We start from the raw sequence: 22,909 nt of genomic DNA, 5'->3' as shown, positions 1-22,909 counted from the left end.
TTCAACACTGATAAATGCACTTGTTCCACAAAGCTGTTTTCAACAAGCACGTGCCTATAATAAAAATCAAGGCAACAATTACTATGAAATCGCAGTCTAGTGAATCTAATAGCACGACTGACAGTGATTCTTGATCCGTGAATTCTTCCTTGCAGACATGCCCACGATACAACGAAATTCAAACAAACAGCAGTGTAGTAAATGTGAATCGTATTACTGTGTGTAATGTTTTCTCGTAAACCACAAAGCAGATAGAGGGTAGAATTATGAAGAAAATCTAAAATTGTTCTTTTTGAGAATCTTTATTCATGAAATTTGTGAAAATATAACGTAAAACTGTTTACATCAACGTTATTAAACCTTTAAAATAATAAATGTTATTCATATGTTTCAAATATTAAAACTTCATATCTGACGCTAGTAAGTTGCTTGTACAATTAACTGCCACATACACTTATACTGAAAGTATTTCGACAAAAATATTTATAACCTAGAGCATTCAATTATTTCTGGGCCACGTATAACAGTTTATTCACGGGGCCGTGCTGAATACAGGATCAGAGGTACAATACACATCACGTGGCTCTACAAGCAACATGGTGTGAATTACCTGAGATAACAGTCGAGGCGATACTCTGAAAAAAGAATAGGATGTACTCGTTTGAACGAGTTTACAGTCAGTCAACTGCTTTCACTGCTAGCTTATGTAAACTAATGGACAAGGAAATTGAGCTCCAGTCTTCATAATAGCGATTCCATTTAAATTATTCGCTCTACGGTCACAGTATATGTGAACAGAATTACTTTAACGGATCAAAGGAATTAAGGTTATGCAGCATCCCTCCCCGTTGTCATTCGTGATGTCACAGTACTTGTACTGAAAGCAATTTTAATCAACATCAGTGCTGAAATATTTGCACATCTGCAAAAAGAAAGGCAGAAAATAAGTTTGCGTGTGGCCATAGAGTCCCCTCCTCTTTGTGTGGGGAAAAATTGTTGGGAGGACAGGCAAACAGTGAAGCAGTGTTGTGCTACAGACAGGAGCCAGCTGACCGATCCACTCACGCGAACAGTAAGTGTAACTTAGGGTATGTCGTGGACGTGGAACACGTTTTGGTCAGGCAATCATACAAACGGTCACCATCTCGCCTGCCGAAAGTAAGGAACGAAAACTAGAAATGAAAAGCGGTGCACTTGTAGAATATTATTTTTACATTTCAGTTCACAAAGTTTGTTAATCCATCTTTTTGTAATTCAAAAATAAAATTTTGTTTTAAAATTTTTTTCTTGTTAAATACATTTTCTAAAAATTTGTACCAAATAATTTTAAATTACTTTTAAAATTCCTAAAAATATGCTTATTTATAATGTTAAAAATAATTATCATTCGTTAGTACATTTAAAACTAATTAAATAGTAGAATAAAGACAGTTATATATATTACATAGGTTTAAAGGAATATTTAATAATATTATTAATGTGATTGAGTAAAGGAGGTTAAGATACGGTGGACACGTAGCGCACACAGCGGAGAATAGATGCACAAACAGTTTTAGTCTAAAAACAAAAGAAATAGACTATTTGACAAACTTTGGTTTACATGCGAGGATAATAATAAAATGTATTAAAGAAATTGTTGTGATGATATCGACTGCATTAAACTGACTCAAGACAGGGACCAGTAGCAGGTTTTTGTGAATACTGTAACAAACTTTCGGATTCAATAAGAACAGAGGGATTTATTGACCAGTTTCAGTGTTGTTGTTATTAAACGGGCACTATTATTTGTGAGCCACAAATTTCCACAAATGAACAGTGATAATCATCAATCTATATTTTCTAACGAGTATTTTATTGGGTGTATCATCACAGGTGTGTCTCGACATGAATTAGTTTGCTATGACATTTAAAATTTAAATGCTTTTCTATACAACACGACAGTTCACAGAGTTCGCAGTGTGTGGTAACTACTAATCTTGACCAACCGCTGTGCCTTTGCCTGGACATTGTTAGTAATTCCTTATTTCTTTTATTTTCATAGCGGAACTTCTCTCGTCTTCAAATATTAAAGTTTCCTGTGAATTATAATTTACAGCAAAAGAATTACATAAACGCAAAACGCAGAATATAAAGAAAACACGGAAATAAGTACACGAAAAATTATAAAAGGCCTTAGTCCTTGATTTAGAGTCCTGTTTGAAACTGAACTACATTGCAGTCCAGTGTTTTGAAGAGGTGTTTCACGGACTCCTGATGGTCCGCGGCTTAATATCAGCCAGTTCTCGACGTGATAAATGCTGTCTATAGTTTACCACGATTACAAAAATTGTACTTTACAATTATTGGTAACTACGCGATATTTTTAGATTTTATTTTCATTTTAGCGACTAAACAGATTACAGTAATATTAATACATTTTCTTGCGCGGAATCTGACAAGGTAAGTCGATTACGATTAATTTTTTTCGGTTATATACCAATGGAACATTTTTTTACTACTTAAATCATTTTATGTTTTATAGGTCTTGATCGTTTTATTTTCAAATGTTTAGTGAGGATAATTATGACGTTTCTTTGATTTTAATTGTCATAAAAGGAGTTAATTTTTATGTTGTAAATCAAAAATAAACCTATTGACATCCTAATAATAAACATAATCGTGAAATATAATTTTTACTGCACAACGTGAGATGGAGTAAGTGCCTGTCTGCGGAAAATTCTGTCCGAGCTTCTTGGTACTTGGAATTGTTGACACTCAGATTTACTTTAATAAATGCGAAAATCAGAAACTACACTGCACCGAGAACATTGCAACTTTATTACCAGTTGTATTTCTAGATTTGCTCTTAGTGCTGAAGTGTTAGCATATCGTTATATGAATTAAAAGTAAATTCTTAGCTCACAGAAAAATATAAACTGCATCTCTGGACTTTAAAATAATGTGAACGGATTAATATCCATATTTCGGTTTATTTGAACTCTGTAACGAAAGTAATCAGACAGGTAAGTTACTGTGTACTTGACATGAACTGAGTGGGGCGAATCCACACACAGAAAATTGTGTCTGTCCGTCAGTATGTTTCATGTCCGAAACCTCTGAATGTACTTCATTTAAAAATTGTGTTAGTCTGAGTTTAAAGCATGGTGGACGTTGCTTCTTACTGGTCTAATATGAACTCGAACATTCTTAACCCTGCATTAGATGGCGGTGAGTCGGCCAGCTTTACGCAGCGGGCCCCAGAACTAAATTGGTTATTTCCGCAAATCGAGACCTTGTCGTCCAACCCTTAGCAGGGCACATTAATTTTTAATAAACTACGACATGTGCGCGTAACTAATCAATTCTGGTGCATTCATCAGGTTTAACCTATGACCTCTGCGACGCTAGCAGTGAGATCAAAAGCGTGACTCGTGGATGACGTCGTCACAGTGATTGTCCATGTGTCTGTGTGGGCGCCTTTGTTACTGGAATTCCTCCACACATTCCTATGCCCTCAGGTATTCATGTAACGTGCGTCGACAAATTGTAGGAAAACTTTCCGTTGTCAAACTTCATGAAAATTCGTTCAGTGGACATCTGGACGAATAAGGCGATGATAATATATTTTCGTCACTTTTAGATGCGAATTTGTCTTGTCTTACAAAATGACATTGGTACAGTGCACGGCACGACAGATTTATAATTCTACTGATCTAAATTCGTACAAAAGAAGCATAGTTTCATTCTCTGTGCATTATCTGCGATAGGCCTATCTGAACAACCTTACAGTGCAAATGACTGAATTTTCGTAATTACAAAGATAAGCAAACAGTTAAAGGAAAATGAATAACATGTTAAGATTAAATACTGACACAGTATGCCTACTTGAAGATGTCGTATTTTCTACGTAATAGTCCTATATTTCAATGCATTTAGTTCAGCAAGCCTCAAATTGTCCGATTCCATCAGAAATGAATAGGCAAATATTTGGTTGGGTATTAAGTCATTCTTACAACTCTTTTCAGTAATTTATTTGAATTTCATATGCAATTCCGTGGAGTTAGTGTTTTCTGAAAATATTAAATCAGGAAACGACCAACAAATATTTTCCGCTTTGAAGTTAATTGTTATAAAGTCACATAATAAGTTTGTTTATAAACTTCAAGGATATCAACGATATTTCTTAAAGCATGATATGTTGCACGCGTTTCTCTTTATAATAGTAAGGCTATTCCATTGTCATCAAAACGGGTAGGTTCCAAATGACTGAACAGGGAGCACGTTTTTATAAAAAAATATTTAGTTTAATATTACTTTATTGTAAAGCCTGACTAAACTAAAGAAATTGTCCAATTCCATGTTCATTCATAACGGAAGACTTAATTGGGTATTTTCTGATTCAGTACACAATTAATCACTATTTTACAGACCTTATTGATCTCGATATTAATTTCTTTCAGGTACAAATCTTTTGTTGCCGAGGTAATCACAATACAGACGTTAAACTGCACAGAGTCACAAATTATTTACATTCTAGTTTGTTAAGTATTCTCGCCATATCGAAAAAATCATCAAAGTTGTAGACCTTAATGATGATGTGAGTTTGGGAAACCTGTTAAGATCAGTTTGAGCCAGTATTTATATTAGACCGATTTATAAGAAAGTTAAATTTCTCTAATAACACGTTAGCTCAACCAGAATGCCAAAGAGAAAGGGTTTCTACCCTCTCCATTTTTTAGCTGAAGACTGAAGCACACTCAGCTTCCGAAACGTTGAGTTTATTTGTAATTTATACGATGGACAAAGTCCAAGAAACCAGTTTTACAATTCTAGTGAAATTTTTGAACAGAAGGAAGTAGGAAGACGACCTTGTCGTTGTAGGTTTATATATGCAGTTCGTTCAAAGAATTAATAAAGGCTCCCGCACGCTTACGACGGTGTCGTTAAAGTAATGCATCTTCCAGCGATGCTATTTCCACTTACAAAGTCACTCTTTGTTATAACAAGACTTGTGCTCTCGTTAACTCAGTTAATATCATCAGTGCAAATTCAAGCGGTTCAGACGTTGGCATTAGCTTCAGAAAATTCTCATAAATACACTGTAAAACCTTGGTTATACATGTGCTAGACCGTTTTGAAATGTTTGTTCCTCGAATATTTTATGCGTGCCTTACACAGATTGCATAATGTGAGCACATTTACGACAGTTTGTGACCATCTGTCGGTATGTTTAATCCTTGAAGCTACTGAGCCGATTTCGAATACATTTCTTACTGGGAAGGGGGATTAGCAGTCTAAACTAAAAGTTATCGTGAGGGTTTAATCTTGGTTATGTATAAACACTATTTTACGTGAAGTTAAAACAAAATGTAGCCTATCGGCTTTCTCGAAAGTTGCTCATCTTACAAAACATATTTAGAGCTCAATACGTAATTATTTTAGCATTACTCAAAACATATTAATCACATGTCTATGGTCGATTAGACTGGAAAATGTTACGAAATAAAATTGTGAATAACGGACAATAAAGCGCTTGTATGAGGGTTAAGATAAGTAGTTACGTATTTGAATAATAAGTTAATTGATTTTATGCCTATAAGACATTAAGATATACTGAAAATACAATGAAAGATAATGCGATTCAATACATGGATATAAAATTAGTTCAGAATTTAAACATTGCATCATAGACTATAGATGAAGTTGTTAATGTAAAGGAGACAAATCTCTTTCAGAGATATGTAAGCTGCAAGATGTAAATCAGTAACATAACTAATTTGATGACTGTCCTGCGAATAAAAGTAATTTTAATTGAGCCAGTAAGATTATCATATAATTAAATGTACATACAGATCAACGAGGTATTTAGACAATGTACCCATGGAAATAAACTTTCCAGTCTATTAATTCCCTTGCGTGTTTAATAGCCTCACGTCAGTAAAGCTGATTGGGGTAATTCGCTTCTGCGGGTTCTTATATTAGCTAAGTGATGACCTTCCTATGAACTGACCTTAATATTGGACAGGAAGTGACGTGACCATCTGCCCGCCTTGCTAGTTGTGTGTTGATGACCAGCTCCGGTCCTACAAAAGCACTGGTTTCATTTCGAGGGAAATGATTCCAGTGTCCATAATTAAAACAAACATTTGGTTAATTATAAAGTTACTTAACAATTCATAGTTGATTCCAATATCCCATGTTGAAAAATGGCTGCGTGACATAATCTGCATAAACTATTCCAGATATAAATACACCTAAACAAATAAAGGATTAATTTAACGTGTAATGTAGGGCGTATAATAGTTTAAACACAAAATGACGGATAATTGTGATGTTTGACTAATATATTTAATTAATTTAAACCATATTTTTTCCGGCCAAGTATAGTTGAACTTTCTGTAGGGCTACAACGACGTCATGATCTCGTCACCATTTCTTTGTTCTTTCGTGAAGTTTGTTCTTGAGCGTTTGCGTGAAGCAAAAAACTGTTTACAGTACATGCCTGAGTACGAATATAATTAATTTAAACCGGGCGTTTCTACAGATAATGATTTTTTTTAGCGAAGATCCTATGCGATATTGGTGGAAAACCTTTTAATTCCCATTAGATTTCTTGGAAATATGAGTTTTTCTTGTGAAGACAGTGATTAAGCTTTTTGTTTCATTAGTCTTCCAAGATTTACCATAACACCAAACCCAACTCAATGTTCGTAGACACTATAGGAAGAAAAATAACGCAATTACAGTTAAAACCAAGTTTGGTACAACAAATATATATCAAGCAACACTTATTTTTCTGTCAATGCATTGCTGTGTAGTTAATAGGACATGATGAAAAAGATGTGACGGTTGGGAAAATGACAAAATAACTTTATTTAGATAAACAGCATAATTGCGTCTTACGTGTATTTTATAGACAAAGTAAATGCCAATTTGAACAGCATACAAGGTCAGAAACCACAAACAAAAATTACAACAAAATGGTCTGAGTTTTTCTTTGCAAATAATTATGTAATGGAAGCAGAGCGGGAGAACCAACAGATTTTCTTATGCTGTTAAAATTATAACGAGTTAAGTCACGGAATCTTGACGTATTTTTTATGAAACATATTTCAGACGACGTACGAATACTATTTTTTGTGACGTTGGTGCTAATGTGTGTCGCAAATCTTCATCGCCAAGTTCTGTCTTGGCATATTCTCATATCTACATCAGTCTACCAAACGTCAAGTTCGATTAATTAGATCATAATTCGTATTCGTAAGGTCAGGGAATCTCTGTTCTTTCGTGCTTTCCTCAGCCCACCCAGGCAATTTCTTAGAGAGTCAGAGTCTTAATTTAGGCAATGACTGCTTCATTCCAAACACTTCACAATTCAGTGACCTACCAGGTTCTCACGGCGGTGAGTACAAAGACGGATATTTTCTGAAATGTTGCGTCGTGTAGTTTGGTAGAAGTTTACTGATGTTTCGGAGGTGCTTATTGCCTCCATCATCAAGGCGATAACTCATCGCTTTGATAATAGAAGTAACAAGTGCCTCTGAATTTTCGGTAGATTTCTACCAGACTGCACTGTACAACATCCCAGAAGACAGTCAATTAATTTCAATTGACCATTCACAAATAATCCTACAATTCGATGTCACATAACCTATGAAGTTTAAAAAGCGTCTTTAAATAATCCAATAGTCAAACCTTTCTATCTGTCAAAGGGACACGGTGACATTCCAATTGCTCATGCATTTAGATGTATATAAATAATTGTGCAATTTTGCTGGGTGCAAATAATTTGATTTGCACTTGAGGATTGCGAATATTCAGTATGGTGATTATGGCATCGCTTCGATATTTATACCATATAAATCCATTATCTTCATAAAGACAGTAAAAGTGTTTATACTTGTTATTAATAATTAGATTTCTAGTCTGTTACTCGTCCTGTAGAATGTTGGACAGATGGGATATCAATATTCGTGAAGTCCAACGGTGTAATTCCTATCCATAAACCAGAACATATTAGGAACCGCTGTCTGTGATTAAACTGTATCGTTTTTGCAGTGGATAAAGCCAAGAAGCTGAAGAAAGATTACACAGATGTGGTGCAGTCTTGTATGGGCAATTTTGGGCGATGGCAGCTGTGGGTTTGTTGTTGGATATCCATCCTCAAGTTCCCAGTGGCCTGGCACTCTCTGGGCATCGTGTTTTTGGCACCACCGACCGAGTCATGGTGCAAAAGGCCTACGGCCTTACACAACCTGACAGACGAACAGTGGCGCAACATGAGCCAACCCCCTGCAGCGTCTGCGAGTCAGGGACGCGACTCCTGTGCGATGTACGACTACACCGGCGGACCTTATGACGCGTCGCCCGCCAACCTCAGCATTGTCGCATGTGACGACTGGGAATATGACAGGTCCGTCTTCCAGGAAACCATCGTAACTGAGGTCAGAATCTGTTTCTCAACTTCAGGGAATTGTTTTGATGTAAGTTAAAGTACATTTACAGCTTCTAACTCTTGCTGCAGATGTAAAACTGCCAATTGTTTGTTATCAATACGTTAACTAAAGTATGAATAAATTAAGCAGTCACGAGGCGTGATTTTTAATATCTGATGAATGTAACGTTATTGTTTCAAATAAGCAAGCATAGCCGATAAGGAGTTAAATAAACGGATAAAAAAGAAACAAGGGTAATGAAAAAACATTAACAGGAACAAGTGAAAGAAATAGAGAGTGCTAGAAGGTCGAGAAAACAAGAAAAAAGTAAATTGGAACGGATCAAATTGCAGCTTGTAACTGTAAATTTACGTAACGTCTCAAATCTGACCGGAGAACGTAATACCTATAATAGAGCAAACGAGCGAGAGCTATTACTTTATGGTACATTTTCTCACTTGGTCATTGCGTCCAAAACCGCTCTAGTATCAAACAGCCTTTTTCTCTTGGAACATTAAGGCCGAAGCGTCAAAACGACCACTCACTTCCATCCAGGCCGAGGTAAAGTGCGAAGAATGACCTCCATGGTCTGCACGGCGTAGCTCTTACGGACTTTTGCCCTTATTGTTGCAGTGGAACCTTGTTTGCGAGCGGAGACAGCTGGCCAACGTAGCGCAGACTGTGTTCATGTTTGGCGTCCTGGTGGGAAACGTTCTGTTCGGCATGATGGCCGACAGGTAAAACTAATTGTCACTTGTCACATGAAATGTTACACGCACATTCTAAGCAACATCAAGAACACCAAATATCAATACAGGTCTATTATGGGGTTATCAAACTACAGTTCTTGTCAGAGTTCTTTAGTCCTCCGGGGGCAGTAACGGGGTGAGAGAGGTGGAATAAGGAAATGCGACAGAACCAATCAGGAGGCTACTGAGCTTACCTGGTGTACACAACTAATATCCACCCTGAAAACATACGTCTGCAGTGAGAAACTGGCGATTAACTGCCTGTGTTTTGTGACGTGGACAGTATCTGCCCTCAGTGAATTATCTTCCTGTTTGGCAACACTGCCAAATACTAAATGAAATAAAAATATAGACTCTCCAAGCAGAGTAAAGGCTAACTAGGCCAATACTTTCATTCTGAGTAATAGATATATTTGTTTCTGTTTGTCACTACCTACGTCGTAGTTTCCGCATTCCTTCCAGGGCTACAAAGCTTGGCCCCTGACTAAATTTTATGATCTAGTGCACACGGAAATAAGCTGCTAATATCTTAATACTTCTTTACACTCTTACTTTAAGTGATGTCTAGCACCACCCACCACAATAGCTGTTTGTACGCGGTACAATTAATACTCAGGTTATATACGTATAAGGAGAAGGTTTTATTTAAATAGCTGAGAAACTATCAGCTTCAACCTCTACACTAGATAGGGATGAATGATTAGCATCACTCCACGACCGGGCTTTGCCCTGGGAAAGGACTCCGGTACGCACATGGTAGAGATAAAATCTTATGCCCCTGTCGGAGATCGAAAACCGGTCGGCCAGTCTGTAAGTCAGTCATTATGCTGACTGATGTACCCTGGCATTCATTGCTACACATGATATTTAATTTTTCAGATTCGGCCGTAAGCAGCCACTGATGGTAGGCTGTGTGATGCAGGTCGTGTTCGGATCGGCGTGTGCCTACATGCCCTGGTTCGAAGGATTCCTCCTGATGCGGTTTCTAACAGCGACTGCTGTTGGGGGATCCATGATCACAAGTTTCGTCATCTGTAAGTAATACTCGCATACGCCAACACAACCTAACCTAACCTACCTTTACATATTCAAATTCAACCTAACCTAACATAGAGCTACCTAACCCAATCTAACTTCATCCAGGGGGGTTTCGCGCCAACCGGGAGGTTCGGTCCGATAAGGTGCATCACTCTCTTAGAGAGAATATATGAAAATAACAGGATAATTGACGACATCACATAGTAAGTAATTTCATAATTCAAGGCTGACATCATTAATGTATCAAGATTTGCAAACAGAATTCCAAAATTGCACCATTATTTATGCTATAATTTATAGCATTTTATAACAACAGTCACAATGCAGGTAATAAATAACCTTCTTTATTATCGTAATTTTGAAAGCTCCAGTCTATTCGGAACAGATGTATACCGTTTATACAAATGTTCACCGTGTATTGTGATTTAGACACACACACACTCAGGCCGAGGTTATTCATATTTCCTGCCTTAATAATACTATTTATACTAGTTCAGTGAAGTGACAAATAACCTTGAATATGCTTTTCACATTTGTATTTTAGAAACCTGCGGCCACAGAGTTTGTGGCTCCGGACAAAATTTAGCCCGTGTTGGACAATGAACGGTACCCGACTTATAGACCTTTGGCTATTATACAATTTTCCTTTTTTTTACATACATCTTTATATGACTATCATTATAAAAATACACATATTTGTTACTGATCCGGGTTTCCAGACTTTATTCATCGTTTAGTTAAAAAGTAAAACTGTCTCGCTACACGCCATGGAGTTGCTTGGGGGGAAAGTTACAGAGACCCTACTCGTTCCTAACCTTGTCACTAAAAGCGGGTGAGTGGTCAGCTCTTTACCTGGGGGGGGGGGGGGGAGAACCCCAATGCCCACTGGATAAGAGGCTGGGTGGGCCCCACAGGCGGCCTGGATGCAGAGACTGGAAAAGAGATCCTTTGCCCCGGTTGTCTAGTTAGTAGTCAGATGGCATAGTAACTAGTACTCCAAATAAATTCACCACATGTAATGGACAACATGCAAAGTTATTGTGATTCAATGAATAAACCATTGTACCGAACTTCTAGAGAAACTGTAGCCAACAGAATGTGCAAAGTGTCACTGAAGTCGAACATAAGAATAGAATGCGGGACTGAATCAAAGGCCTGCCTTAGATCAGAGTACACAGAGTCAATCTGTCTCTGTGAACAAACAGATGGCTGAACATCATTAAGGTAGGTAACTAAATTAGTTACCGTAGATTTAGATTTACAAAAACCATGGAACAGAGCCTCCCTCATGCACAATAGGTATATTACCAGCAGACGAAGCACTTACTGTAATAGTTTTACCAGGAGTGCGGAAGGAATGCATTTGATCAGGAGTCAATTTACCATAAAAGAGGGCAATAAGGCACCCATTCGGCCACACACCAGTGCTATTGATTAAAGGAAAGTCATCTTCATTAACTAAAACATGAATTGACGCATATGAGTCAAATTTATTTTTAAGTTTGGTGCAGATCAGCCTCTTAAGGCTCAATTGCTCTTTAAGTGCTCTTTCCACCTCAACAGATGTTACCTCTGGACTAAAAGGGGAAACAAAAATAGTCTTAGACTTTTCCCTTTTAGAAACAATTGGAAGTGCGACACAGTTACGCACTCCAATCAAAGATTGACGACGATGCTTGGTGGCCGCTGGTGTTACCTGAGAAGACTTCTTGTGAGAAACTGTAATAAAACCATCAGAGATGAAAGTAGAAATAATATGTGACACATGGGGGAGTATAGAAACAAGATTTTGCGTTACAGAAAATATTATACATATGTAGTAAATGAACATCAAGACCGATGGGGTATTAGAAATAGCAAAGCAGCATTTGGTAGGTTTTCGAATAAGGTTTTACAGTAAATTTTTGCCTCCGATCTATTTTCATCCTAGTCACTGTCACCACCGGTTATATTTGCAGGCTTGGAGATTCTCGGAGGCAGGTGGAGAACGGTGTTTTCCGTGTTATTCCATCTTCCATTCACTCTCGGCCACACTACTCTGGCAGCCATTGGTTACTACGCCAGGGACTGGCATACATTCCAGTTGGCCATAACACTACCTTCGATTCTTTTAATATCTTACTGGTGGTAAGAACAAGCAAACTGTAACGTTTCTACACATTTATATCACACACTAACGTAGCATGACCTGTTAAGGGTGACCGTTATCAACTTTTTTATATTTAGCAGTAATACAGTTTACTGCAGTATCATATTTGTTAATTGCATTGGAAGTACAGTTAAATTAAATGTGAAAACATTTTCAAGGTGATTAAAGCCAGACTCACGCAAAACGTATATATTCAAGCGTGACGGCTACTGGCTATTATATTATCAGTAGACAGAAAGATAAACTTCCTTGAAGGTCTGTAAACTATTGATAATTATATTAGAGTTTTAATCTGTTATTTATACCGTTTTGGTTCTCTGTAAATGTACTAATGGTTTTTAGTGCCTTAAATTAAGCAACGATACCTTCCACATAATTTCCAACACATTAGTCATCCTATCATTCGATGCTATATAAGATGGGATATCAAATATAAATATAGGATATATGATTCAGAATGTGATTATAAAAATAGGCTAAGAGAGCATTTTGTAACAGGCTCATCCCTGAATCTCCACGGTGGCTTCTGACGGCTGGAAGGGACGAAGAAGCTATCAGAATACTGGAGCAGGCAGCGAAGAGAAACAAGTTGGACACTTCTTGTATAGCTCAGAAGATACAGTCTGTCAGCATACACAAGGTAATGTGGATCGGAAAATATTATTCAGATCGTGAGATTCCAGGTTCTCACGGTAACCAGTATGAAAATGGCCGTCTGGGATGTTGCACCATGTAGTATGCTAAATATTGACCGACGTTTCAGAGGTACTCACGGCGAAACATCGCTGAAGACAGATAATTCCTTTGTTAACTTTTATCGCGTATTTAAGCTGTGTATAGTGTCTCCGCAGTCAGCAATGCCCGCATTACGAACTGATTTCAACGAAACTAGTTTGTTGGGCCAACACGAAGTTTAGGCCTGCTTGGTTCACATTAAGAATCATTTTATTTAAAGGTCTCCAGTGAATTAATTATTTTGAGGTTTATTTACGGACTATAATGAAATCTTAAGCCCTATATAAGTATCTATTTTAAGGCCTTATGATTATGATGTTTTCTGGGTTTTGACGACATGCAGAATCATCGGTATATATAAACGTTTCGGAGAAAAATACTGTCTCCATCTTCAGAGCTGAAACATCTACCGACCAGTCTACACGGCTCCCAAACCCAAAAGGACATCATCACCCGGAATAGCGTTATCTCAAGAAGAATAACATTGAATGAACATCACGTACACGTGGATACCTGAAAATAACAGCATTTGGAAAACATGCGGCCTTCTAACATGAGCTTTCATTCCACATTAATCACTGCATTGTACGTGTACATTACAGAACAAGAGCATGGATACGGGGAAGACAAAGCCGGCGAACATCCTGGATTTGTTCAGGACTCCGAACATGCGCCTCAAGACCCTCTGCATGTACTTCAACTGGATCGTCTGCGGCCTCTGCTTTTATGGGCTTGCACAGTACATGGGGCAGATCGGCGGCAACATCTTCATAAACGTTGCCATTTCCGGTCAGTTCTCTTCTTGCCACGAAGAAATGGCGTAAATTTTAATATCGATGCTAGTTTCATAAGTAATTTAATGCTCAATTAATTAGTAGACTTACCGAAATTTTGTTCCGAGTCAAATCACTTGTACTGGCTTCTCTTTGCATTGAATCTTACTTTTCTACAATTCCGTACATTCTTATATGCAGCACTAACAAAAATTTGCAAAGCTTTTTATTTGCCTGTCAGGTTTACTTGGATTGCCTGGGATTGCGCTGAGTATATACCTCATGGCAAGGATCGGAAGAAAAAAGACGCTTATATCCACGCAGATGCTCTCAGCAGTTTCCTGTCTTCTCATCATGGCAATGCCTCAACGTAAGCGTTTTGTTTTATTGTAGTTGTCCACTGTTGCATATTCTTACTATATTTTATTTGCTTATTAATTTCTAAAGGTTAAAGTAATATTTTACGAAGTGGACTATAATTTTAACATTTGTTTTGCATGGATGGACGTGAAATTTTATATCTTACATTAAGAAATTATCGTGGTTTTAGAATGTTTGAGAACGTTTGAAACCATCAGAGAAATAGAGGAGACTGATCTAAAGTGACATACCATAAATATAAATCGGTTAACGTATTGGCATTGATCTCTCAGTTTAAGAACATTACAGTAACCCTTCCGGTTCCACAAATAAAGAAATTTCTTTGTCATTTGAGCACGACGATCCTGCAGGTGGAAGGCCACCGCTTGTCTATTCGCTACAGCTTATTCAGAATAATCTAATTTATCCTCCATATCTAAAGGCGGTCTCCTCCATCCACAATCTTAGGATACCATGGTAACAAGGGTTCCACTTAACCGTCTGGAACCGAAGCTCTTCTTAATAATACTTAAGCATTCAGTCCTTACCTCAAAGAAAACCCAGAACCATTACAAAGTATCAATCAGTTAATGCCGTTTAGGGAAATATTCACAGTTTATTCTGAAAATCAAGCAAAACCTACATATACACTTTGCGGGCAAAACGCAGAATTGTTGGTTGTTAAAGCAGGTGGTACACGTAGTTTCCGGTAGGATTTCAAGTTTTACATGGCCGACAATTGATGTGTCAACAGCTGGTATAGCAGATGTGAAGTTAAGCGTTACGCATCAACTAAATATTTGAATTTAGGTCACTGATCGTCACAGCAAATCAGGCAAAGTGACTGTTGTACTTTTTCAGAGCCGGAGTGGCCCCAGGTGACGCTGGCGGCCCTAGGGATTGTGGGCATGTCCGTGTCCTTCTCGTCTGTGTACTTGTACTCCGCGGAGCTGTTCCCCACGGTGGTGCGCAACGTGGGCGTAGGATCTTCGTCCATGTGCGCCCGAATCGGCTCCATGGTTGCTCCCTACGTCACCTCTCTGGCGAGTACCATATCACTTCCAAGTCTGCCGGCTGTGACAGACGGTCGATTCCAAATGTCCTCAATAGCGTATTCCTCTCTCCCTCAACAACGCTTATGTACCCACTTTGTGCAAGGAACGCATAATAATTAGGTTAATAATCCCCCCTTTTCGACACGTAATAAATGAACGGAATATATTTGCATAAAAAATTTAGTCGGAAAACCCAAACTAAGAACCCACTTGAGAGATATAAATGTAGATGAGACGATAATATGATAATCGATCTTAAAGAAATAGGTCAAAGATTTCTGTCTTCTGATGAATCGCCCTGATGACGGAGGCAGTATGACCTCTGAAACGTTAGTTAACATCGACCAGACTACACAACGCAACAACCCACAAGACAGAAATCTTCATATTCATCGCCCTGATGACGGAGGCAGTATGACCTCTGAAACGTTAGTTAACATCGACCAGACTACACAGCGCAACAACCCAGAAGACAAAAATCTTCGACTATTAGCTTCTCAACAAAAACTGTTATTCCTAAATGTGTTTGAAGTTGACTAATACTCCTTGGAAAGTCTATAACAAGTTTTTAATTTACTGTAACTTACTCGCTAATAAGATAATTTTTATGCTGAATATTTTGCTCGTTTGTCACAGAGCATGTTCGGCGTGTTTATGCCACCCCTGACGTTCGGATTGTTTCCGCTGTTCGGGGCTCTGCTGTGTCTCTTGCTTCCAGAGACAGCCAACGCCGAGCTTCCAGACACGTTAGAGGAGGGCGAGAATTTTGGAAAGTAAGCATCTGAAACAGCAGCAGTGTCTGTTATCCACTAAAAGATGTTAAACAAGCACAAACAATCAGGGTTTAAAGTTTTAAATTTACATTTTTAATCTCCTCTCGCCCAAATACAAAATCAGAAATACGTCGTAGATACATTCTATGAAATTAGTCTAGTGAAATGTTTCTCAGAATAATGTGAATGAAATTTATGATCACAGAGAAAAGACACCTGGCAAATATTAAGCTATTCGGTTAGTAAAATGCATATAGGTATTGGGAAAATAATCAAGAACCCTACTTAGTATATCTAATCTTCGAGCCGAAATTTTAACCTGGGACTTCCGAAATACGAAAAGAGATAACCACTCGGCTGCAACGTTCGGCACACACAGTGCTTTATACAAGGCCACCGTATCCAAAATTAAAATGATCGATAGCTTTACTAGGGCACATGATTTCCTCCCCTTATGTGTCGATGAACATGGACCAGATAAGCCTCTCAATATACATCATACATAATGCGGGATTTTGTGATCTAGATCGTCTAGTATTGTCAGGGCAGTGAAATATATGAGACTACAATGGGCTGGACATGTAGCTAGGATGAGGCGAAAATAAAGAATACACAATTCTACATAATTTTGTTGGGAAAACTTTCTGAAAATGTTCTCGTTGAAGAATGGCAAAGAAATGAAAGGATAAAATTGCTTTTGTAGTAACGATGGTGTTAATCTTATTTCTCAGCATTACATAAATTTTATGTATAATTTCTGTACTTATTTTGCAGGAAAATAAAGAAATCCAAGACCACAACAGGATCCTTAAATAAGAGCTACGTTAATGAAGTTAACCCATTGTAGTTTCATATTACAATACTTCATTACATTCGTTTGTGATTTCATCAATATTTTGCAGTGGATTTCGAAACACTGATGAATGGTGTTTTTGGCGATCATGCTATTACAGTAAAGGTACATATGGTAGGACTAGTATTAAAGTAACAAGTATTTTTAATGATATTACCTCATATGATAAGTCTGCACTGTGGACATTTTAAATAAACAATGTGATACATAAAAACAATGACATTACAACAGCAAACAGCAGAACTGGAAGGTAATCTTCAGTTTGAGGTTGCACCTTAAAAGATTAATGCATTTTGAAACTAATGTTTTGTGACGCTGTATACTGCTACTTGGATAAAGTAAATGCGTTTGTATAAAGGAGTGTCTCTGAATAGAACACGCCATTAACTAATAATACGATTTTAAACAAGTATATTTTCACCAATAAAACATTGCAGGGCCTGTTAACCTATTTCAGTGATACATTATAAAGCCATTTAAATGAGTGAGTTCACACGTTTATTAACATAAAATGAATATAAAATGGATTATAATTGTAGGATTTGAGGTTATCATGGCGGTAAGTACAATGAGAGCTGTCTTCTGGGATGTATCGCAGTGTAGTCTAATAGAAGTCTACCAGCATTTCATCCACCCTTCATCATCAGGGCGATCGCCCTGTTGATGGAGACAGCAATAACCTCAGGACCAGTTCACGAGACAGCTCACTCATGCTAGCTCAAATGAAAGATTCGTTCACAGAGGGTCCTTCAAACGAGTCATTTCGTTCGCGAATTTCGGTGCTTCATGCGAGTTTTTTTAAGGGCATTTCCCGACCGATTCGCCACGCAATCCATTCTTTCTTCCTTTCTTTGAATTCGTTCATGATTACTGTGGGCAGCGAAGCAAAACTATGCTGCATCGTTCACGAGACTAGCGACCCGATCGCTGAAGGAGAACAAGTCTTTCGTAACTACGTAAGTAATTCACTCACCACGAATCCCTTATTCACATAAACCAGTCTAACAATTGCTTCTGCTGCTTGAAAGCCATTACATCATACTACTGCTGTGAAGAATTAAAATGTCTAAAAATACGCAAGACCAAACTACGTATCTGGTAGACTGTGAATGAGAACAAATTGGCTTGTAAGAAATGGAATTTATTTAAACAGTCATAAATCTTTTATTCAGTTCAGAAAATTAAAACACTAACGTGTTATAAAACAATTGCAAAAAGTTTACAGTAATATTAATATAACATAAGATGTAACATTTCTCAAAACTTAAAGTGTCACCTAGCTTAAAGGAGTCGACTTCAACAGTAGGCCCTAACATCAGACGGGGTCGCTTTGCAGCTGTGATACTTGGATGTAGTTTCTATTTTCCTTGTCTTGGGAATGTTTCCTGAAAATCAACGTTCAGAAAGGCGATTTTAAATAAATTTATCTGAATACATACACATAATGGTATTTCAGTCACAATTATAGATACTCACATTACAGAATGTTTTCGGACTCTCGTGGTTCACGTCTGCACTGGGCAACCCATTATACGTAGGTATTACAACATATAAAGGAACTGCAGTAATACTTATGGGCCTAAAGCAGACAGGTTATCCTAAGATCTGTCGCTTTCACGGCGACTAAGTATAATAAATTCTTCTCGGGCTATCGTGAGGACAAAGACAAAGATGGTTCTCGAAACATTGGTGTTTTCTTTATTAAGCCACCTTACACGGCTGGCAGTCCGAGAAGAATTAAGAATAGGTTATCATAAATGTCGATCGGTGTCCTCGAGATGCTAAGACACACATTTAACGAATCTGGAGTGAATCCCACTCGACCTCATATCCATTTTAAAATGTGCATACTACAGAATGCTACTACGTACTTGCCAAATTGTTCTCCATCGTCCAGCGTATCAGACAGTCCACAGTTTTTCGTTTCTGGAAGGAAGAAAATCACAGCAGCTCCCAGCAGAGAACAGCAACCAATTATCAATGGCGGCCAGAAGTCTCCAAAAGCACCCTGGAAATAAATTTCTGATACTAATAGTAATCTCCATCTCTTGAATCCTCTTGTTACCTTGGTATGACGCGCGCTCAGGTTGCGGTTGAAGAGGTCAGTGGCGAACGTAGTGAATACGCATTCGCGGACAGCCGATAAGTGGTGATCCCAAAGCTTCAGAGCTTGGCGGAGGCTAACAACTCCTAATCTTAAAACAGCACTGGAAAAGCGTAATCTTTGGGGGGGAAAAAACATAAGTTCCAAAGACATTCTTTGAGCCAAAAACAGCTAAAAATTATCCCATAACGTTAATAAGAATGAAAATAAATATTGAATGCAACGTTTTATTTTTTACCGCTACATTCCTCACACACGAGTACTCATCATCTTACAGAATTAAGAATGGATCAAGAAGCAATGGGGCACAAGAGAACCGCTTGGAGTTCAAAGAACGCATAATTTAAACTTTCATTTTCCACCGTTCTATTTCCACATAATAATACTCATACACTCCTTAATCTGTATAAGTGATACTATTATAGGCATATGGCGTGTATTAATGAAAACGCAACAGTTGTTCAGAATGCTCAATAATTCACTCCCTTTATCAGAACAGACTTTCTTCTAAGGTCACTACGGCGACACAATCCAACACATTACGTCTGATAAGCAAGCCACAGATAGACGGCTGCACGAGTAGTTTGTATAGTCACTGATGACGTCTTGGTCTTCGCGGAGATATTAAATGTAATGTACGTACGTACGTTTGTATGACAGTCGTCTTACTCACCGTCGCGAGAACCTCACATCCTTCTTTTCTTACAAAATAACGTAGATAACGCGTAAGATTAGTTTGTAGTAAAATTTTACAAGCACTTGGCCTTGCAGAATTATTCCGAACGTTGTAAGCAACAGAAAATGGACATATCTTCAGTATATAATTACATAATTACACAGTAAAGTAAACCAATATAGGAACATGCATAAGGTATTTCAATAAAGAAGTAGATATGTATATTAAATAAGTCACTTATCTCGAAATTTCATTAGCGGGCTGATACGATCATCAGTGGAACGGGCGACGACAAATCTGACCCGAGGAAATGCTCATGTTAGTGACGAGATACCTCGTCGAATTCTGGATCGACAGTCATCTGCTGTGCACAGTTACTTACCAGAGACTTGACGAATGGAGCGAGCACAGATCCTAAACGACTGAACATGGATGACGAACCGACTCCGACGTTTCGGACCACGGTAGGAAAGATTTCCCCAGAAAAAACATAGAGGGTTGGGAAGGTCAGACTCATTCCGGAGAGTGAAATCGCTGACAGGAGCACACGTGGCCAGTCCCCAGGAAACATTCCTGAAAAGAATAATAGCAAAGCCCAGATTTAGAGAGAAATAAAATCAAATGTCAATTATATTTTTATTGTATGGAGTTAATAATAGGAAATTCAGTATTACGGACTGCGATACTGACCAGTAGGAACAGCTACAAGCAGCAGACAGGCAGTTCCGGAAACAATGTGGGATATGCAGATGGTTTTCTTCCGCCCGAAGCGAATTACGTACATGCATAACAACGTCCCAGGCACACCTATGATGCCTGGAAAGTTCAATATACTCACATGTACTTCAAATCATCAAACAATATTGATTAAAACACAATAAATATTTATTTTATTGGGCCACGTATATAAATAGTTAACGAAAAGTAGTTCTTTGAGTTTCGAGGGATTAATTCTCTTGGTTAGGATGAAGAATCTCATAATTGATCTGTAAGTATCTGCTGTTGGAGCCAAAATGCAACCAACAAAGGCAAGTGTGGGCAAAACATCTGAACAGAAATATAATTTTATATCCATTCTGAATTATCGTCTGCTAGGAGTATAATGCCTATTGATTGACCACATATATCGTAGCTAGGATACGTTTGTAATTCCGAATGTCATAATAATAAAAAATTAATTCTACAGATGGTTTTACAGCTGGATAAAACGTATGCAGACTGAAATTTATTCAATCTAGCATTTTGTTTCATTTAATATAAAATTGCACAGGGACTTGTTTGCTGTACCCATGGTCTTTCCTCTACATCACGACCGACCAAGCATCCTGTCTTACTCACCTGCTATGATTGTGGTAACGAAGATGTTCCCACCAATCCTTCCCAGACTCTGTGTGAAGCCAAAGAAGATGAGGCCTGCCAGGAACCAGCTGAAGAACAGAGACAAAGAGTTTCGACGAAGGTTCGGTGTACGAATCAGGTCGATCAGGGTCGCCTTACGGCCAGCGCTCACAGCTTCCTGCTCGGATGTGAGATTCTGCAGAACTTCCTTGACCACACCTACGTCTCGCCCGTTCCATCGGGCAGCTCTTTCCATAATGCGGATGGCTTCCTTCTTTCTGCCCACAGCCAACAGCCACCGCGGAGACTCGGGGATGAACCTGTTCAAACGCCGCGACAAATCCCATGTTCAATATACGGTTAAACTAGGCCCACTTTTACGTTGTAGTTTAACTTCCTTTATTTATAGAAGAGTATTGAAGTGACGACACTGCTTCTTCGCATACCTGTCATCGTGAGAGTAGACACACGTCGAAGTTGCTGTACGGAAATAGTGGATATTTAATGCCTAATAATTTCTTGAAGTTCTTCTAAATATTGCGGTTTGCTCACACACACTTTTATGTCAGCCTGCCTCACAAATAAAAGTCACAAGGATTTAAATCGGGTGATAACGAAGGCCACAATCCTCGACTTATAACTTTTTCGTAGAAGACGTCATGCAAGGCAACCACAGAATTGAATGCAGTTTGTATCTTGCATAAAATACCAGTACAATTTTTCTTGAGCAGTCAGTTGATTGAAGAAGGGTGATAGAGTCAATCTCATATAACGTTCGGAATTGTTTCGTGAAAAAAACAAGGACCCAATTATCCTCCGCGTACTAACTGAACACCAAACCCCAACTTTTAAATCATGCAATGCCAATTAATGAACAACATGAGGATTTTCTGTGCTCTGGTGTCGAGATTTCTGTTTGTCCAGCACCGAACCCGTAGAACATAATTTTGTCACAATACTGTCAGGATGCTCCATACGAAATTTCCTGAGGCATTTTCTACATTAAGGACGCTGAACAAATGTATCGTCTATGAATAATTTCTGTTCAAAACTATACTTCATTTAGACAAAGAGACGTTTCGGCGGTCAGTAGTGGACATGCGTGGGTGAACAGTTTTCTAGCCGGCCGGTCTAAGGACAAATTGGATTCCCTGTAGAATAACAATAATTTTATGAGGTTATGACCAATTCCAAAACTGAATGTGTTTTTTACTTCCGGTGACCGACCAAATTTCACACCTAAATAAAAAGAAGAAACAAATAAATTTTAAAACACGAGACGAGAAGATAAAATGACAGTTGTTAATCCTCGAATTTAATATGCTCTTAGCTCGTATCTAAGTGTAATTTCGGTTTGTAACTGTCGCTAAGACAGGCCTGCCGACAAGTACATAGCCTTTAATACTCACCACCAGTAGACAACGAATACCATCGATATTGCTGAAAGAGTGAACTGAAAGTCCCGCCAGTCTCTCTGGATGTAAGAAATCCCGGTCATTACACACATTCCCAGAGAGAATGGAATTTGATATAAAATTGCTATTGTTGTGCGCCATTTGTCACCGACGATTTCCATGACTAGAAGAAAGAGAGAAATAATTCAGTTAATGAAGTATAATGAGGCTTATTTGTAGTTATTAACGACTGTTTCGTAATTCATGTTTTCTATACTGTGAAAGATAAATAGAACTGCCGTTTCATTGAGTGGAAACCTGTCATACTCTGTTCACATTATTTTGTTCCATACTATATTTCTTGGAATTTATCTACGAGCATTCCTGTTCCAAACAGAACGAATAAGGTTATGCCGACAGCATTTGTGCAAAATACTTTAATGGATTGCTGATTAAGAAAGCAAAACACATGAGATTCCACGTTTCTTAATATGGCCA

General features: G+C 38.1%; 2 protein-coding genes across 6 annotated transcripts in view; one reads left to right on the top strand and one right to left on the bottom strand.

Annotated features, from left to right (window-relative positions):
• Positions 1-520: 520 nt before the first annotated feature.
• LOC110841513 (organic cation transporter protein-like) lies at positions 521-17,256 on the top strand. Of its 2 annotated transcripts, none has more exons than XM_087346548.1 (11): positions 521-1,158; positions 8,038-8,423; positions 9,048-9,151; positions 10,043-10,197; positions 12,160-12,328; positions 12,849-12,990; positions 13,688-13,874; positions 14,100-14,228; positions 15,080-15,261; positions 15,910-16,046; positions 16,821-17,256. In XM_087346548.1, coding segments are annotated over exons 1-11 (1,665 nt in total). In that variant the 5' UTR covers positions 521-1,157; the 3' UTR covers positions 16,894-17,256. The 2 variants fall into 2 exon arrangements, with proteins under 2 accessions (XP_087202674.1, XP_087202673.1); XM_087346547.1 differs by having other exon boundaries at positions 523-1,072.
• Positions 17,257-18,024: 768 nt separating this feature from the next.
• Positions 18,025-22,909, bottom strand: part of LOC110841452 (organic cation transporter protein) — a 77,565-nt gene continuing 72,680 nt past the window's right edge. For all 4 annotated transcript variants that reach the window (XM_087346549.1, XM_087346550.1, XM_022087021.2 and 1 more), the window contains 6 exons: positions 22,427-22,595; positions 21,018-21,337; positions 20,370-20,495; positions 20,062-20,252; positions 18,771-18,907; positions 18,025-18,284 (listed from right to left, as the gene is read on the bottom strand). In XM_087346549.1, coding sequence (XP_087202675.1) covers positions 18,215-18,284; positions 18,771-18,907; positions 20,062-20,252; positions 20,370-20,495; positions 21,018-21,337; positions 22,427-22,595 — 1,013 coding nt within the window. In that variant the 3' untranslated portion in view covers positions 18,025-18,214. The remainder of the gene's footprint in view (positions 18,285-18,770; positions 18,908-20,061; positions 20,253-20,369; positions 20,496-21,017; positions 21,338-22,426; positions 22,596-22,909) is intronic.

Source organism: Zootermopsis nevadensis, unplaced genomic scaffold, assembly GCF_977971745.1.
Source record: "Zootermopsis nevadensis isolate Lab colony 2312 unplaced genomic scaffold, Znev_1.0 Znev_ptg000010l, whole genome shotgun sequence".
Lineage (NCBI taxonomy): Eukaryota > Metazoa > Arthropoda > Insecta > Blattodea > Termopsidae > Zootermopsis > Zootermopsis nevadensis.
Note: the sequence above shows the minus strand (reverse complement) of the source record. Positions and strands in the feature narration are given on the sequence as shown.

Coding starts and splice junctions, on each gene's coding strand:
- LOC110841513 (XM_087346548.1), top strand. Junction 12,329..12,848: donor CTTTTAATATCTTACTGGTG/GTAAGAACAAGC, acceptor ATTTTGTAACAG/GCTCATCCCTGAATCTCCAC. Junction 16,047..16,820: donor GAGGGCGAGAATTTTGGAAA/GTAAGCATCTGA, acceptor CTTATTTTGCAG/GAAAATAAAGAAATCCAAGA.